This window comes from Phocoena phocoena, unplaced genomic scaffold (genome assembly GCF_963924675.1).
Source record: "Phocoena phocoena unplaced genomic scaffold, mPhoPho1.1 SCAFFOLD_205, whole genome shotgun sequence".
In the NCBI taxonomy this organism is placed as follows: Eukaryota; Metazoa; Chordata; class Mammalia; order Artiodactyla; family Phocoenidae; genus Phocoena; species Phocoena phocoena.
The window spans coordinates 116,708-135,743 of NW_027077486.1; the positions used below are offsets into that span (position 1 = coordinate 116,708).

The following is a 19,036-nucleotide window of genomic DNA, read 5'->3' on the forward strand; positions in this document are numbered from 1 at the left end:
GTTACTTCTCCTTTTTCATTTCTAATTCTATTGATTTGAGTCTTCTCCCTTTTTTTCTTGATGAGTCTGGCTAGTGGTTTATCTATTTTGTTTATCCTCTCAAAGAACCAGCTTTTAGTTTTATTGATCTTTGCTATTGTTTCCTTCATTTCTTTTTCATTTATTTCTGATCTGATTTTTATGATTTCTTTCCTTCTGCTAGCTTTGGGGTTTTTTTGTTCTTCTTTCTCTAATTGCTTGAGGTGCAAGGTTAGGTTGTTTATTCGAGATGTTTCCTGCTTCTTAAGGTGGGCTTGTATTGCTATAAACTTCCCCCTTAGAACTGCTTTTGCTGCATCCCATAGGTTTTGGGTCGTTGTGTCTCCATTGTCATTTGTTTCTAGGTATTTTTTTATTTCCTCTTTGATTTCTTCAGTGATCACTTCATTATTAAGTAGTGTATTGTTTAGCCTCCATGTGTTTGTATTTTTTACAGATCTTTTCCTGTAATTGATATCTAGTCTCATGGCGTTGTGGTCAGAAAAGATACTTGATACAATTTCAGTTTTCTTAAATTTACCAAGGCTTGATTTGTGACCCAAGATATGATCTATCCTGGAGAATGTTCCATGAGCACTTGAGAAAAATGTGTATTCTGTTGTTTTTGGATGGAGTGTCCTATAAATATCAATTAAGTCCATCTTGTTTAATGTATCATTTAAAGCTTGTGTTTCCTTATTTATTTTCATTTTGGATGATCTGTCCATGGGTGAAAGTGGGGTGTTAAAGTCCCCTACTATGAATGTGTTACTGTTGATCTCCCCTTTTATGGTTGTTAGTATTTGCCTTATGTATTGAGGTGCTCCTATGTTGGGTGCATAAATATTTACAATTGTTATATCTTCTTCTTGGATCGATCCCTTGATCATTATGTAGTGTCCTTCTTTGTCCCTTTTAATAGTCCTTATTTTAAAGTCTATTTTGTCTGATATGAGAATTGCTACTCCAGCTTTCTTTTGGTTTCCATTTGCATGGAATATCTTTTTCCATCCCCTTACTTTCAGTCTGTATGTGTCTCTAGTTCTGAAGTGGGTCTCTTGTAGACAGCATATATAAGGGTCTTGTTTTTGTATCCATTCAGCCAATCTGTGTCTTTTGGTGGGAGCATTTAGTCCATTTACATTTAAGGTAATTATTGATATGTATGTTCCTATTTCCATTTTATATATTGTTTTGGGTTCGCTACTATAGGTCATTTCCTTCTCTTGTGTTTCGTGTCTAGAGAAGTTCCTTTAGCATTTGTTGTAAAGCTGGTTTGGTGGTGCTGAACTCTCTCAGCTTTTGCTTGTCTGTAAAGGTTTTAATTTCTCCATCAAATGTGAATGAGATCCTTGCTGGGTAGAGTAGTCTTGGTTTCAGGCTATTCTCCTTCATCACTTTCAGTATGTCCTGCCACTCCCTTCTGGCTTGTAGGGTTTCTGCTGAGAGATCAGCTGTTAACCTTATGGGGATTCCCTTGTGTGTTATTTGTTGTTTTTCCCTTGCTGCTTTTAATATGCTTTCTTTGTATTTAATTTTTGACAGTTTGATTAATATGTGTCTTGGCGTGTTTCTCCTTGTATTTATCCTGTATGGGACCTTCTGTGCTTCCTGGACTTGATTAACTATTTCCTTTCCCATATTAGGGAAGTTTTCAACTATAATCTCTTCAAATATTTTCTCAGTCCCTTTCTTTTTTTCTTCTTCTTCTGGAACCCCTATAATTCGAATGTTGGTGTGTTTAATGTTGTCCCAGAGCTCTCTGAGACTGTTCTCAGTTCTTTTCATTCTTTTTTCTTTATTCTGCTCTGCAGTAGTTATTTCCACTACTTTATCTTCCAGGTCACTTATCCGTTCTTCTGCCTCAGTTATTCTGCTATTGATCCTATCTAGAGTGATTTTAATTTCATTTATTGCATTGTTCATCGTTGCTTGTTTCATCTTTAGTTCTTGTAGGTCCTTGTTAACTGTTTCTTGCATTTTGTCCATTCTACTTCCAAGATTTCGGATCATCCTTACTATCATTATTCTGAATTCTTTTTCAGGTAGATTGCCTATTTCCTCTTCATTTGTTAGGTCTGGTGGGTTTTTATCTTGCTCCTTCATCTGCTGTGTGTTTTTCTGTCTTCTCATTTTGCTTATCTTACTGTGTTTGGGGTCTCCTTTTTGCAGGCTGCAGGTTCGTAGTTCCCGTTGTTTTTGATGTCTGTCTCCAGTGGCTAAGGTTGTTTCAGTGGGTTGTGTAGGCTTCCTGGTGGAGGGGACTAGTGCCTGTGTTGTGCTGGATGAGGCTGGATCTTGTCTCTCTAGTGGGCAGGTTCACGTCTGGTGGTGTGTTTTGGGGTGTCTGTGGCCTTATTATGATTTTAGGCAGCCTCTCTGCTAATGGGTGGGGTTGTGTTCCTGTTTTGCTAGTTGTTTGGCATAGGTTGTCCAGCACTGTGGCTTGCTGGTCGTTGAGTGAAGCTGGGTGCTGGTGTTAAGATGGAGGTCTCTGGGATATTTCCACCGTTTAATATTATGTGGAGCTGGGAGGTCTCTTGTTGACCAGTGTCCTGAAGTTGGCTCTCCTACCTCAGAGGCAGAGCCCTGACTCCTGGCTGGAGCACCAAGAGCCTTTCATCCACACAGCTCAGAATAAAAGGGAGAAAAAGTAGGGAGAATTAGTAGAAGTATGAGTAAAGAAAGAGGGAAAGGAGGAAAGGAAGGAAGGAAGAAAGAAGCAAAGAAGGAAAGAAAGGAGGGAGGGAGGGAGGGAGGGAGGAAGGAAGGAAGGAGGGAAAGAAGGAAAAAAAGACAGAAAGAAAGATGATACAGTAAAAATAAAATAAAGTATAATATAGTTATTGAATTAAAAAATATTTAGAAAAAAAAAAAGGGACGGATAGAACCTTAGGACAAATGTTGGAAGCAAAGCTATACAGAGAAAATCTTACACAGAAGCATACACATACACCTTCACAAAAAGAGGTAAAGGGGGAAAAATCATAAATCCTGCTCCCTGAGACCACCTCCTCAATTTGGGGTGATTCGTTGTCTAAAGGAGGGAAGGAAGGAAGGAAAGAAAGAAAGAACGAAGGTAAAGTATAATAAAGTTATTACAATTAAACTTAATTATTAAGAAAAAGAATTTTAAAAAAAAAGTCATGGACGGATAGAGTCCTAGGACAAATGGTGGAAGCTAGAGTATACAGACTAGATGTCACACAGAAGCATACACGTACACATTCACAAAAAGAGGAAAAGGGAAAAAAATCATAGATCTCGCTCCTAAATTCCACCTCTTCAATTTGGGATCATTCCTTGTCTATTCAGGTATTCCACAGATGCAGGGTATATCAAGTTGATTGTGGAGCTTTAATCCGCTGCTTCTGTGGCTGCTGGGAGAGATTTCCCTTTCTCTTCTTTGTTCTCACAGCTCACAGGAGCTCAGCTTTGGATTTGGCCCTGCCTCTGCGTGTAGGTCGCTGGAGGGCGTCTGTTTTTTCGCTCAGACAGGACGGGGTTAAAGGAGCCGCTGATTCGGGGCCTCCGGCTCACTCAGGCCGGGGGTTGGGGGATGGGGGAAGGAGGGGCACTGCGTGCGGGGCGGGCCTGCGGCGGCAGAGGCAGCGTGACGTTGCGGCAGAGGCCGGCGTGACGTTGCACCAGCCTGAGGCCCGCCGTGCGTTGTCCCGGGGAAGTTGTCCCTGGATCCCGGGAACCTGGCAGTGGCGGGCTGCACAGACTCCGCGGAAGAGGGGTGTGGAGAGTGACCTGTGCTCGCACACAGGCCCCTTGGTGGCGGCAGCAGCAGCCTTAGCGTCTCCCGCCCGTCTCTGGGCTCCGCGCTTTCAGCCGCGGCTCGCGCCCGTCTCGGGGGCTCGCGCCCTCAGCCGCGGCTCGCGCCCGTCTCTGGGGTTCGCGCTTTTAGCCGCGGCTCGCGCCCGTCTCTGGAGTTCCTTTAAGCAGCGCTCTTAAACCCCTCTCCTCGCGCACCAGGAGACAAAGAGGGAAGAAAAAGTCTCTTGCCTCTTCGGCCGGTGCAGGCTTTTCACCGAACTCCCTCCCGGCTAGTCGTGGTGCACTAACCCCTTCAGGCTATGTTCAAGCCGCCAACCCCAGTCCTCTCCCTGAGCTCCGTCCAAAACCAAAACCCGAGCCTCAGCTCGCAGCCCCGCCCGCCCCGGTGGGTGAGCAGCAAGCCTCTCGGGTTGGTGAGTGCTGGTCGGCACCGATCGTCTGTGCAGGAATCTCCCCGCTTTGCCCTCCGCACCCGTCGCTGTGCACTACTCCGCGGTCCCGAAACTCCCCCCTCTGCCTCCCGCAGTCTCCGCCCGCGGAGGGGCTTCCTCGTGTGTGGAAACTTTTCCTCCTTCACAGCTCCCTCCCACTGGTGCAGGTGCCGTCCTTATTCTTTTGTCTCTGTTTTTTCTTTTGCCCTACCCAGTTACGTGGGGAGTTTCTTGCCTTTTGGGAGGTCTGAGGTCTTCTGCCAGCCTTCAGTAGGAGTTCTGTAGGAGTTGTTCCACGTGTGGATGTATTTCAGGTGTATCCGTGGGGAGGAAGGCGATCTCCGCGTCTTACTCTTCCGCCATCTTCAAGGTCCCCCCCAGAATATTTTCATGTTCATTTTGATCAATGCTTTGACTTTCAGAGGGTTATGTCAGTGAAGATGAGAACCCTGACTCTGAGTAGCACAGATGCTGTGCTTTCCCCTTTAGCCTGGGTGTGATGTGCAGGTGGGAAGCATGTTTCCATATAAAGATGGTCATGGCTGTTCCTTCTCTAGGGCTGTTGAGGAGGGTGCTGGCTGAGATCCAGGGTGGACACAGCTTCATGTCACCTCTGAAGAATGGCTGATATTTCTTTTCCAATACGATACTTACATTTCCATATATGTCTATCTGCGTCTATATTATAGGTGTACTCGTTGGCTAGTGTGGCCGTTACAGAATAACAGACTGGGTGGATTAAACAAGAGCAATGGATTCCTCTCAGGCCTGGAGGCAAGAAGTCTAAGGTCACGGTGTCAGCAGGTTTGGGTCCTTCTGAGGCCTTTCTCCTTTGCTTGCAGGTGGACCGCTTCTCACTGAGTCCTCAGATGGTCTTTTCTCTGTGTGTCTGTGTGCATCCGTGGTTTACTTGTATGTTCAGTATTGCTCTTCTTAAGTGTGACAAAGACCCCTGACCACCCCTCTGCCAACAGGATCCTTGTAATTCTCTTCTCAACTAGTCTTGACCTGTGGGCTTCTGTGTTTATATGTGCATGGCCAGGTTTTGTCAAGAGCCCTGCTAAGTGAGAATAATGAGAATCCCCAACCCTTGAACTCTGATCACCCGCAGTATTTGATCAAAGCCATCAAACCTCCTATCACCCACACGGTATCTGACCACTCTGGTCTCCATTCAGCAAGAACCGTTTTGAGTCTATGTAACCAGAATCCCCTTAGCCTCTATTTCTTCTCTTAATAATTCCCAGTCCACTCCACCCCACCCTCTTGTTGGCCATAAGCCCCCACTTGCCAGGCTGTATTTGGAATTAAGCCAACTTTCCAAGGCTGCATCCCGTATGCAGCAGCGAGTTTTGCCTTCAGGTTTTGGGTGAGCTGCATATTGGGAACATGAGTATCATTTCACCACCCATGGCCATATAACGCATGACTGAATGAAGCTGATGTCTCATGTATATTTTCCCTAAGTCCACTCACAGCCATTTGTGCGTAGGGACACTAGGCTGTTCCTCAGCCCTATGCCTGGGACTACTTTAAACAATTGCCAAGAATCACAGAACTGTGAAAAGCATGGCAGTAATTTGACCCCAGAAAGTGCTCATTTACATGACGGGGGTTAAAAGTAGAAAAGGGAGTATCTCCTTGACAGACTTCAGATGGGAATGTGTGTGTGTGTGTGTGTGTGTGTGTGTGTGTGTGTGTGTGTTGGGTGATTCAAAGAACCGGCCACATTGTAAATGTCCGTGAAAGATCACAAAATGACAGCATTCATTTTGGGATGCTAATAAAAGCTAGCAAGTAGCTGAATTTGTAAATATGTAATCTGTGAATAACGAGGATCATTGCATGTGCAGAATTGGGGCGCTCTGGCACTAGAGTCTGTAACACTGCATGTTGCAGAACTCAACCTGCTTGTGCAGGTTGACTGAAAGCAGGATGGTGTGTCTCTTCCTTCCACATGTACTAAAACAGGACAAAAGTTAATAATGTTTAAAAGTCTCAGGTGCCTTCTTGGGATATTTACCAGATTCACAAACATCAGTCTCACACTGAACATTACGGTGAGGCTCAGGGTTGTCCTGAGCTCCTTTGTGAAAAAGGAAACTAAAGACATGAAAAACAACCTTAATTCCTGTATACTATATGTGTGTGTGTATGCATATATATATATATATATATATATATATATAACTATAATAAAAATAAAATTAAGCAAATATGTACATGCACACAAAATTTTCTAGACACAACATAATCGACAAAAATGAAATAGTAGGATACAGAAGAGGGTGTCTGGTGGAGGTCCTGAGCAGGAAGGGGAAAGCACAGGTTCTAACAAGAATCCCTTCCCAGCCCATATATGCACCTGCTGCAGGTCGCAGCCCTGTACTTGTTGGGTCCTGTGCGACCCCTGGTGGTAACGGGCATCCGTGCAGGGAGGTTTGTGTCTGGGCTCACACTGACTTCCCCTCACTGTGTCTCTCGCACAGTAATACACGGCTGTGTCCTCAGTTGTCAGGCTGCTCAGCGATAAGTAGACTTGGCTCTTGGAGGTGTCCGTGGTGATGCTGAGCCGGGACTTAAGAGTTGAGTTATAATATGCGCTTCCACCATCATATATCATCCCGACCGACTCCAGCCCCTTTCCTGGAGGATGTCGGACCCAGGCTACATAAGAGCTGGTTAATGAGAATCCAGAGACAGTGCAGGTGAGGGAGAGGGTCTGTGAGGGCTTCACCAGGCTGGGTCCCGACTCCTGCAGCTGCACCTGGGACAGGGCACCTGTGGACAGAGAGAACCACGGTGACTCATGGGCTCAGATGCAGCTTCCCCATGTGTTCACGTCTGAATCCCTGAGAAACTCACCTCTGGGAGCTGACACCAGGAAGAGGAAGAACCACAGTGGATTCATCTTCTTGCAGATGGGATTCATGAAGCCCAGAAAATCTATTGAAGCATGAGGAGAAACCCGAATTTAAGTGAACTGGTACTTTGTTTTTACCTTGTGACATAAGGGGATGTTTGCATACGGGAGGGACCAGTCTATAAAAATCGGAGGGTAGTGAAGGGAGCTCCCAGTCTCTGGGGCTGCACCTGAGGAGGGTGCTGACTGTGCCCTCAGAGAACTCAGCCCCTCCTGGGGTCCCCTCTCGATGCCTGGGGGTCTCTTTGTCCTGGAATGAAATGATGCTGAAGGGCTAGTGAGGAAATCAGCTGTGCTCAAGTATTAACGGCAGATTTGGGGAATAGACTTTAATCCCATGGACGTATATATTTCACATAAATACCCATCAAACATTGAGGGTCCTCCAAGATGTCAGACACAGACTCTTGTTTCTTCTTTTCTGCATTACCTCATGTTTATTTCTTGGATTCGCAAGTATTTGAGACAAACCATACATGTAATAATGACATTGAATTCAGACAAAGTTAGGTAAAATTTAATGTTTATCAGAATTCACAGCAGATTTCATGTTTCCCTCAATTTGGGTGAACATTTCTTCACCTGAAACAGTTTAAATATTATCAAGAGCTGCTCTGGAGGTGGATTTACTCTTAACGAGTAAACACACAGTGTATTTTGTGGACAAGGTAGTCATTCTTGCTGAGATGGTCATGGATCCCAGCACTGCTGACATGGCCACTAGCCTGACCTGCCTGTTTCCTGTGCACCACTGAGTGTCTGCAGGAACACCGCGAGCTTCTAGGCTCCTTCCTTGCAGGTGGACGTTGAGGAATCCCCAGGGCTAGCAAGGTCTAAGAACAGACAGCTCCTGGAAGCCCGTCAGGACTCCAACATGCTGGGCAGGTGACCTGGTCACAGTGCACAGACTCACTCCTTCTAGAAGTGTTCATTTTTACTCTCCCTGTCACAGCCAGTGACATTGGAGCTCAGGGAACACAGTTCCTGCTGCACTGGGTGAGAGAACATGCATGATTCTTGGAAGTAAACCTTCACAGTGAATGGCTTGCAGAGTATGTGGGTGTCATGGTCAGAGGAAAGTCGTCACCTCAGGAAGCAGGTTCCCTTGAAAAGTCCACCTGAGAGCTTTCCTGAGTCCCTGGGTCACTGAGTCCTGGGATTGTGCCTGAGGTCATATAAGTAAGTGGTGCTGGAGAGCAGAGCACAGCTCCATCCCATCTCACTGTGGGCACTGAGGATGTGGCCTCACCATCTGCATTTCTATCTGCAAGGATGTAAACTGGGGATCACGATGGTAATGGTATGTCTGAAATTTATAGTGGGTTTGCCAGAGGTGTTGAATGTTGACACGAGTGTCATCAGTGATGTTACTTCTCCTGGGAACCAGAAAGACCAATGTGAGTCCCCATCTCTGACTGACACCCTGTACATGTAGCGCTGGCTCCACTCCTGCCCTGAGAGGTCCCACCTGTGGGTGTGGGGCAGGTCAGCTCTCCCTCAGCCCAGTGATTTCACCTGTACACTGACTGATGTCGAGCCTGCCGTCTATGAGAAGATATTTATTGCATACTATTTTATGAACACAGTACTATACTTCTTCTAGCTTTTGCAATAATATTTGCAGAGTAAATTAAATACTAAAGCATCTGCCTGCTTGAATGTCGATAATAGGAGAGCCGTACAATGTAATATGGGCAAGAATCACAGGACACATATGGACCCTACTGTAAGGAACTGAATATCGAGCTGATACGCTGTGCGATAGGGGAATGGAAGGGATGGCATCTAAAACCTAGAACCAGGTGGGCCCATTATTCACCAGGTGGAAGAAGGGCCTGTATTTGTACAGATGCCCCAACATCTGACCTGCCCTTCTTGAGCTGGTGGATTAGAGGAGATCCATCCAAATTCATGTTAACATAGAAGGGTGTATAACAGGTGTCTTTATGCTCCAGTGGTTGGGGATGTGTTGTTAGGGTCCATTTAACCCTAGGAAAAATGTGTAAGGTCACCAGGACTAAAAAAATTTATTTTTCCTTTGTGGAGAAAATTGGAGGGGATTATGTCTGGAGACCAGATCATATGATAATGCTGGAGGGAATATCCATTAGAGACGCCCAGTGGGTGATGGGAAATGAAGTGGGGAGATTTCAGTCATCTTGCTCTGCAGGTTGCCAGTGATGGTCACAGCAAGAGGCCCTGAACATCGTGATGGGAGGGAGAAGGGCTGATGGTGGTGGCTTCATGGGGACCACGTGGACAGGTCCTTCTGATGGTCTCTGTGTTTTCCTTATAAAATCTTGAGAGTATAAGCTCAGAATGAGGTGTGGACTTCAGGAACATTGAGACCAGATGGTTTCGGTCATTTAGAATGTGTTGGAATCATTGAGAAAAGAAGAAGCAGGAAGTATACTTGGAAATCTGGAATGCCCTCGTGTGATATTAAATTAGTTGTCTTAGACGTTATTGACTGTAGACACATTCGTTGTCCTCACATTTCATCTTCTCGGTCCACTTGGAATCCAGTTTCAAATGTGAGGGATGTAATGAAACATTTATTATGAAACAAAAAGGTATCTAAAATTTAAGAGGTATAAGTCAAAGTAATGGAAATGTGTTACTGAAATTGTAATTGTCAAACTCTACTCTGGGGCAACATATATTAAAATTAATAATAATAATAGAAGTTATTGATTTTATTTTCAACCATTGCGAAATCCATTGAATCATTCAAGTAACAATCATTCATAAACTCATATCCGTTATGGGTAAAATTTATTGTTAGCAAACGGTCATTCTAACTGATGAAATCTCACTCTCTCATCAAGGATCTTTGTCTCTGTGGACACGCAGCACGGTTCTCACCAGCAACACAGGAAGGATGGCACGTTGGTACATTTCTACTTTTCCAGAAGAGCATCTCTGAAGAAGTCCCCCCTCTATTTACCCATTCCATCCTTGTAGTATCTGAAAGAGGCCTTTGAGTGTACTGTGACATGTTCCCACATGAAGTTCCCATGGCTTAGGAAGTGAAAGTTTAACTTTACTTTTCATTGTAATAGAAACACAACAACTAATAACTGAGAAGCAAAAAAAAAAAATACATTTAAAATTTACCCAAATGCAAGCTAGAGATTCACAGAAAATATTTCTAAAAGACATATGTAGTATATCTGATTGTTATCTAATATGTACCAAGAAGCCTTAAACTCAACAATAAGAAAGAAAGAAAAGGATTAAAAAATGGGATAAAATCCTTAACAGACACCTGACCAAAAAGACAAAGAGTTTGCAAATAAGGCTGTGGGAGAACATATGTCACAGGGAAGTGCCATTCTGAACAAGGACATATCCCTGAAAACTTACAAGAGTGGATCAGATCAGGACTCTGAGAACCTCAAACACCTGCAGGATGTGAAGCAGCAGGGGGTCCATTCACAGCTGGTGGGGATGCAGAACGGGGTGCACCTTGGGAGACATTTTGGGGGCTTCTTGCAAAACTAAACATACTCGTATCTGTGTTTCAGCAGTAGTGCTCCTTTGTACGTATGTGAAAGACAGTAAGACTTTAGTCCAGAGAAAACCCTGCACACGATGCTCACTTACCATTATTCATATTTGCCACAATTTGGAAAAGACCAAGATGTCCTTTCATAGTGTATGAGTAATAAACTGTGTACATGCAGACAATAGACACTGAAATGTCACACCGATTTGGAAGAAATATTGAAGGGTGAGATAGAAATGAAGAACAGAAATGCCAGAAGAATACACCTGGCAAGGTGATGTCAGCAGAGTGACAGTGGCCGTGAGGACTGAGGATCCTAAGAGGTTGTACAGCGTGAGGCTGAAGAGAAGACAACTTGGACATGTCAGGAGGGAAATCTCCTCCTCTGCCCCTCTTGAGTTCCTGAGGCTGGTCTGATAAAATATTGACGAAGACAGATTAACAGGAGAAAAGAAAAAAAATTTAACCATGTGCATGGACATGCCATAGAAATGGACCCAGAAGGGACCAAAGCAGGTAGCTTTTATATTTTAAGACAAAGATGCAATATTTGTGAGGAATTGGTAGAAGGAGGAAATGTGTGCTTTGGGTGCTCAAATAGCGAAGAACCTAAGCAGGGTTTGGGCTGGCGTAGTCATTAAAAAAGGAGCATGGTTTGTTCATAGAAGATTCCAGGCCTGAATTCCCCATCCCTGGTGATAAGTGTGTCCCTCTGCAAAGGAAAGCAGCGTCCGGCTGCTGGGTCCTGAAAATCCAATAAAGAGGCAAAGTTGGTAGAAAGGAAAATTTGCTTTATTTTGGCTGCCTGCACCCGGGGGTGGGGACTGACTTCTCTCCAAAGGTCACCCCGCACCGAGCATCTGTGGGAAAGGGATTTTATAGGTGGAAGGAGGGGCTACGGGCAGAAACGGCAGAGTCAGCTGTGACAGTCGTCTTGCAGTTGGTCATGAGGTGTTCTGACCAGCCTCATCTTGATTGATTTAAGTAGAGTTAATCTTCAGGTCCAGGGTCGGTTTGTTCTCATTTCTTGAGCCCAGTTCTTGGAATTGTGGCAACTAATGTCATGGCTACAGTCTGGTCATCATGGAGTTAACTCCTTCCTCCTGGTGGGAGTTTCAGTATCTACAAGACGGCTCATGGGCCATGGACAAGCATATTATCTGCAGCCCTTGAGGAGGAACCAAAGGTCCTTGATTTGCTTAATGAGCAAACTATTATTATTTAGTCTTGTTGGACAGTTTTCCCTTCTTTCTGCATTTGCTCGCTTCTCTGATGAAACTTATTCTTTGGCTAAATATTTTTCCACAGAAAAATGGCAGGTGGAAAGCATGAGGTGAAGGACGATTTCATTTCAACGCCTAGATGTGGGGAGAGCACCTTTCACATGGGAGGTTTATTTCTTGCTTCAGGGTGACAGGGAGGAAGGTCAGAATGTCCCTCTGCACTGGCTCTGTCTTAAGTCACTTGGAGGCATGTTTTCGGGTGGCCTACCCTTGGCGCCAACACTCAGGGCTTCTTTTATTATTTTGTTTCTACATATGCACAGCAAGCATGTGATGTAGGTATCGGTTTACCTGCATCTTACAGATGTGAAGCTAAACTGCAGCCTGGACTTGGCACGTGATGTGCTGGAGAGCACACATCAGGACACAGTGAGGCCTCCCGTCCAGGCCTGGGCGTCTCCACCCTGGTTATGTTCGCTCGTGCAGGGGTTCCTGGACGGAGGTGGGCCTGCATAGTGAGGCTGAAGGACTCTTCCTGGAAGGAGAAGCTGTGGGACTTTCCTGCATTTTAGGGCTCACGTAAGATGCTGCGCTGAAGAAAGGAGAATAGATTTGTTTTCAGCAGCTTCTGACAATTCATGTTATTATCCACCTGACTCTAAACTTTCCCTGCCAACTACATATGTGTCTATTGGTAATAGCTGTGATGATGAATATTTGACATAAAATAATCTGCACAGGAGAACAGGATGCAGGTCTTATATAAGCATATAGGGATCCTATTGGGCCTGGAAGCAAGGAGCACATGTAGAATCACACCCACCCACGTCCCCTCTAACTGGCATCTTTCCCAGCGACCCCTGAGGATCCGGGGCTGCTCAGCGCATTTATGCTTCTCATGCCAGAGGTGAGCAGCAAGTCAACAGCCCGCATCCCGGCAGGGACAGCTGGTCTACAGTAGGGCAGGGCTGAGATATCACAATGAGGAAGGAAGAATATGTTTAACTCTTTATACATCCGCTGGGATAGTATTGAAACGGGTCAATTTAGACAACATTTAGACAAGGGAAAACCTGAACATATAAATTTGAGTCTCTGCCTTTCATATATGACATTTTCCCCCTATTTCGAAAAGTCCTTCTAATTGAGAGACTGAATGTGTAAATAAAGAACCATGGATTAGTACAGAGAGGTTCCCCAGGGAAAACTGTTATATGGAGAGGAAACCCCAGACCCTTAGAGGAGAGCAGCGCTTAACTACCATCTGCACCTGCTCCTGGGGCTGAAACATACACTTGTATGTCCTGAGTGCCCCCTGCATCCCCCCTCCTGTCTCGCTGCAAGGAGGTTTGTGTCTGAGCTCACACTGACTTCCCCTCACCGTGGATCCTTCGCACAGTAATACACGGCCGTGTCCTCAGATCTCAGGCTGTTCATTTGCAGATACAGCGTGTTCTTGGAGTTGTCTCTGGAGATGGTGAATCGGCCCTTCACAGAGTCTGCATAGTATGTGTAACCACCACTACTACTAATATCTGAGACGCACTCCAGCCCTTTCCCTGGAGCCTGGCGGACCCAGCTCATGTCATAGCTACTGAAGGTGAATCCAGAGGCTGCACAGGAGAGTCGCAGAGACCCCCCAGGCTGCACCAAGCCTCCCCCAGACTCCACCAGCTGCACCTCACACTGGACACCTGCAAACACAGAGACATCCTGGTCAGGAGACTGTCACACATCCACTGATTCCCTCACTCATATCCACTCACATCCTCAGTGTCTCTTGTTCTCGATAAATTACCTTGTAAAATAGCCACAAGGACAACCCAGCTCAGCCCAAAGTCCATGGTGAGTGTTCTGTCTGCAGCCCGAATGGGAGCACGTGGGAATCCGGGGCTGGAGCTCCTCTCCCAGAGCTGCAGGGTCAGGGCTGGGGCTGCTTTATATCAGCAGAGGAAGGACCCTATTTGCATGACCTTCTAGTATATAAGAGGCTATGTCGTTGAATGTCCTCAGAAAGGGCAGGGTCTCAGAACAGGTGTGAGAGTCTTGGATTTTGTGGTGTTCATAGGATTTGGGAAATATGTTTCATTGTGTGATTGTTCCAGAGTAAACCCTTAGAACCTATATGTTATCTTACATATGCACACACATCTCGTGATGTAGCTGTCATTGTTACCCTCATATTAGAGGTGTAAACTACACCCAGAGGAATTGAGAGTGTGTGTACCGTCCAAGGAGAAACATGGGGTGCCCGTTAGATCCAGCACCTGCACCTGAGCTCTGGGCCAGGCTGCTCCCTGGAACCTACTAGTGGACAGAGTTGGAGTTCCTGGGTGAGGTTTGCAGATCCCCCTCCTGTAATGAGGTCACGATGACTTTGCTCTCTTCTCGGGTTTACCTAAAATGTATGGAGGGGGTCAGGGGTGATGAGAAGTATTTTCAAGAGTCTCTTATGTTTCAGTATCTTCCCTTCACTCCTTCCGTCCCAAGTCACGCATTTCTTCATTTGTAATCACTTTAATGAGGTTCTTGACATGTAATAAAGCGCACGCACTCAGAATGAACACTGTGATGAATACTGACGGAGGCACCAGCATAATCAGGAGAGAACAAGTCAATTCCTCTCGTTATTTTCAGTAGTTTCTGGGTTTCCTCCTTCCTGTCCCTTCTTATCTTCCATCCTGTCACCACATCACCGTTGATCTTCCCTTGTTATCTCAGATTACTTTTCCTTTTCTAGAATTCATAAAAGTGGGATGATATTGTATGTATTCTTATTATTATGGCTTATTTTACTCAGCACAAATAGTTGTGAACACTATCATGTTATTGTGTGTATCAGGAATCCTGGTTTTAATAACAGGTTGCATTTCAAGAATGATCATAGCATGATTGGCTTATTTATTAAGCTGATGTGTGATATTGGAATTGTTTCCAGTTTCTGGTTGATACAATAAAGCTGATACTCGTCTTGGAGATGAAGAGAGATGAGCAGTTGAGAAAACGCTTCTTATTTAATGTTCTTAAAACAGCCTCAAGATTTGGCAAGTTGCACATTATCAAAATCTCACCAATATATCATATAATTAGAGAACGAAGAGAGCAACAAATTTAAATCTTGGAGAGAGACAAATGCACACAGAATAACAAAGACTAAGATTGTTAATCCTGACATAGGCTGCTGAATGCAACAAAAACTACTACAAGATTAAACTAGAAATGGATGCCTTGAGGTCGAGTGTGGTTAGGGTGTAATAGTGTCCCAACGTCTCCTGAGTAACTACCTCGCCAGTGTCAGCGTGGTCCCGCTAAAGTGTGAGTCAGATGGTGTTACCTCTATACCGACACATGTGTGTCTTCCTACCTGGGACAGCCCAGGATTCCTGCCTGAGCTCTTAGGTCCTCCTGCATCCTGGGGACGAGGGCCTTGGCCCTGGACTTGGATCTGCACTGTTTCATAGCATCTCCGTTCACAGTGTGACCTGTGTCCCGTCATCCAGTCCCACTGCCATGTATTTACCACATATGAAATGGTGAAATAGGATCGCATGCTGAAATGAATAAGAATGTTCCAGGTGCTGACTGACGCGCAAAACTCTGCCACAACCTCTGACAGTTTCCACTGACAGCAGCTCTTTAGTTTGTTCACCATCTCTGCTTTGGGGGGGCCTGGAGGAGAAGCCCACCCTGCCCCATGCAGGGTCGCTGTGAGAGGCTCAAGTTCACCTGCAGGACCTGCTCCTGTGATGCACACTCACGTGTAAGGGAGGCTGACCCTGACTGTAGGCTGGGGGCTCAGCCGGGTCTGAGGGCTGGGCCTTGGGTCCACCTCGTGTGGACATTGCTTGGGCTCTGACATCCTTTAAGCACGATGCCTGGGTCAGCTGAATGGTCTCTGCATCACGGCCCTTCCTCCGCGCAGTCACTCACACACCTAGACAGAGCTTAATGTAAGACCCCAACGTCATGCTCGTAATATTTACACAAGTGTCTTGAAACTTAGAGCTCCATCATTGACTGCCCATGAAATATTGTGGTCTCTTCATTTACAATTGAGGAAAAATGGAAGCCACAAATACGTTCTTCCATAAATTAGCAGATAAACAATGAGTGATGTATCCATGCTGTGAAATTGTATTCAGCAATCTAAATATTAAACTATTATACCATGAAAGGACCTGAGGGAATCCTAAATGCATATTGCTAATTAAAAAATCAGTCTGAAAACGTTCAGTTTCATCTATTTCACCTTTGGGAAAAGGCAAGTCTATATATAATCCAAAAAGATAAGCATTTAGCAGGAATTTGGGAGAAGGTTTTTCATAAGTTAAACATGGACAATATTTAAGGATAGTGAAATTCTTCTCTATGAAATTGCAGTGGTGGAATCATTGCCCTACGAATATGTCAAAATATATACAGTAAGAGGAGAACCTTTTTAATATAAATATAAATTTCACTTAGAAGTTCAGAGACTGAAGGATGGAACGATGCACACTGTATAGATGATGCCTAATATCACAGTGAATCTATGAATTAACATGGCTGGAGAAGGTGGGAAAGTAGGTTTTGACATAAGTGACTTTGGAAATGAGTGGAGTCTGATGGCTAAGTTCTAAGCCACTGCAGGTAAGCAGTAGAGCCTGGTGGATAACGGTATTTCCATCAGGAGTCAGGCTAAGCGTTCAGTTCCAACTGTGCATGTGGACTTGAACAATTAGTAGCTGGATGGCATCGGTGGAGCCAGGCTTCTCACTGTCGGATGGAAAGTAACAGAGAAGCAAGGGGGAAAGGCTGGATTTCCCCAAGTGTTGTTGCCCTAGGATTGGAGATGTAAGAATGATCTCACTTTTACCTTCACACAGCTCAGAAGGTGAGATACAGAGCTAGTTGCAGACGTGTGTGTGTATACGTGGGGTAGTGCACACAGATATATTTCCAAGGTCTTTTAGCTTATAGGGTCTAGAGCCAATGCTCCCAGTAGACAGGACACCAACATTAGTATCCTAATACCCAGTCTTCTGATTCCTATTACTATTCTCCAGAAAAGGGTCCGCAACTCAGCTGAGGCATGGCTAATTCTAGGGCCAGAGAAGAGAATACCCACGATTATCCTGAAGACTCTTGTAGCACCAGAAAGTGAGGAAGTTCACACAAATGGATGGGGACCCATAAAGGGGATACAGGAGACAATCTGAAAGAGCTCCCCATGGCTGACAAGTGGTCACAAATACAGAAGCAAAGAAAATGCCTTAGTATATAACCTTAACTCAATGTATGAAACAAATACCTTGATTCATACTTATATAAAGAGATTGAATAAATATATCTAATGGGGAAGGTAGGATAAATCTCCCTTAAGGAATAACTTCAGGTACCTCATCATGGTCATCCTCCCTTCAAGAAGGTGAACTTCCCCTCCATCCCTGAAAGTGGCCTGGAGTATGGACATGGCAGAAATTATGGGTGCCCTTGAGTTACATGATGAATTTTTAGATATAATACACCAAACATCATTCATAATATAAATTTGTAATTTTTCTGTATCCATGAAAAATTCTGTTCTGAAAACAACAATAGCAACAGTAAGAATAACTTCACTGATAAGGGAATTAGGCACAGACTTGGAGAATGTGCTTTCTAGTATCATATTTATGAGGACTATTATCATGAATATACAGCAAATTAACAGCTCAACAACAGAAACAAATTATGAAAATAATGTACACTGTGCCAGTGATTTGAAGATACATACACATAGAAGAGATAAAGGTTTTAAAAGGATTCTTCATTAAGGAAACATAAAATAACACGACGATGAAATACTGCTACTCACTTATTACAACAGTGAAAGCACAAAATAATAAAAAATTTAAATACTGGGGATGATGTAGAGCAAAAGGCCCCTCATCCACTTGCTGGAAGAATGCCAATTGGAAAATATTTGTCTATTTCTTAGAGAGAAAACCAGACACTCATCAAGTGATTGAGGAGTGAGCTAGAAAAGTATTTACAAAAGTGTTAAAAATATTTATGTTAATACAAATAACTTCATATGGCTTCTTGTATCATCTTTACACCTTCGAGCCTTTACCACTCCCTAAATATGGGTTATGTAGTCAGTTTTTATGGTTATTTTACATACGATTAGGATATACTTGTTTCTGTTCCCTTTTACCTATCGCTCTATTTTATCTAATTATCTATTATCAATCTCCACACTAGATGACAAGGTACAGGAAACAAAGCCCACATGTTACAGCCCAGCCTGTGGCCCGACATTTCCAAAGTTCCCCTGAGCAGAAAATGACTGCAGTGCTGTATGGACATCAATTTCTGAATATCAACATGACTCATACTATTCAAGTGTAAGGCATTGCATCAGAAAGGACTTGAGAGGTTTTCAGGATGAGAGGAATTGGAAATCCATCTGATGGTGGAAAGCAGATTTAAAGTTCAACAGTAAAAATTATTTATGTCATTAAACGATTAAAAGCTTGACAACTAATAACAGAAAGTAGTAACCTAACCTTCAAATAAAGGTATCAGGAAGAAATATATCTGTGCGGCTCTTCTAAAGATAGATGGGGAAAGACAGACAAGCCTGAATCCATGAAAAACGTCTCAAGTTTAGAAACAAGAAAGATCCCTGGAATCATTGTGGATGAGGCTTCCGGGGTGGCAATGATCCAGTGGAGAAACCTCAGCTTCTGAGAGAGAATCCCTCCATTCCTACCTCTGCACCTGCCCTGAAATGGGGCCTCTTGTTTCCTGATGACCCTGAGCGCCCCCTGGTGGTTGGAGCGGCCCCTGCAGGGAGGGTCGTGTCTGGACTCACCCTGACTTCTCACTGAACCAACTGGGACAGTAACACAGGGCTGTGTCCTAGGTCATCACGGAGCTGAGCTGCAGGGAAAACTGAATTTGTGAGGTGTCTCTGGAGGTGGAGAGTCATTTCTGGAGAGACATCTTGTATGCTGTGCTATTCCCAGAACCAAAGCACCCCAGTCACTTCAGCCCTTTCCCTGGGGGCTGAGGGATCCAGTCCCAGCAGCCAGCAGTGTTTGTGATGGATAATCCAGAGACAGAGTGGGTAGGGGAGAGGGTCTTCAATAGTCCTGGGCCCGATTCCTTTACCAGCACCTGGGAC

The 19,036-nt window shown here is 44.6% G+C and overlaps 1 gene segment (V, D, J or C); it reads right to left on the bottom strand.

Annotated features, from left to right (window-relative positions):
• Positions 1 to 13,263: 13,263 nt before the first annotated feature.
• On the bottom strand, positions 13,264 to 13,730 carry LOC136143287 (immunoglobulin heavy variable 3-23-like). The segment is given in 2 exon segments: positions 13,264 to 13,580; positions 13,685 to 13,730. Coding segments are annotated over 2 exon segments (363 nt in total).
• Positions 13,731 to 19,036: the final 5,306 nt, after the last annotated feature.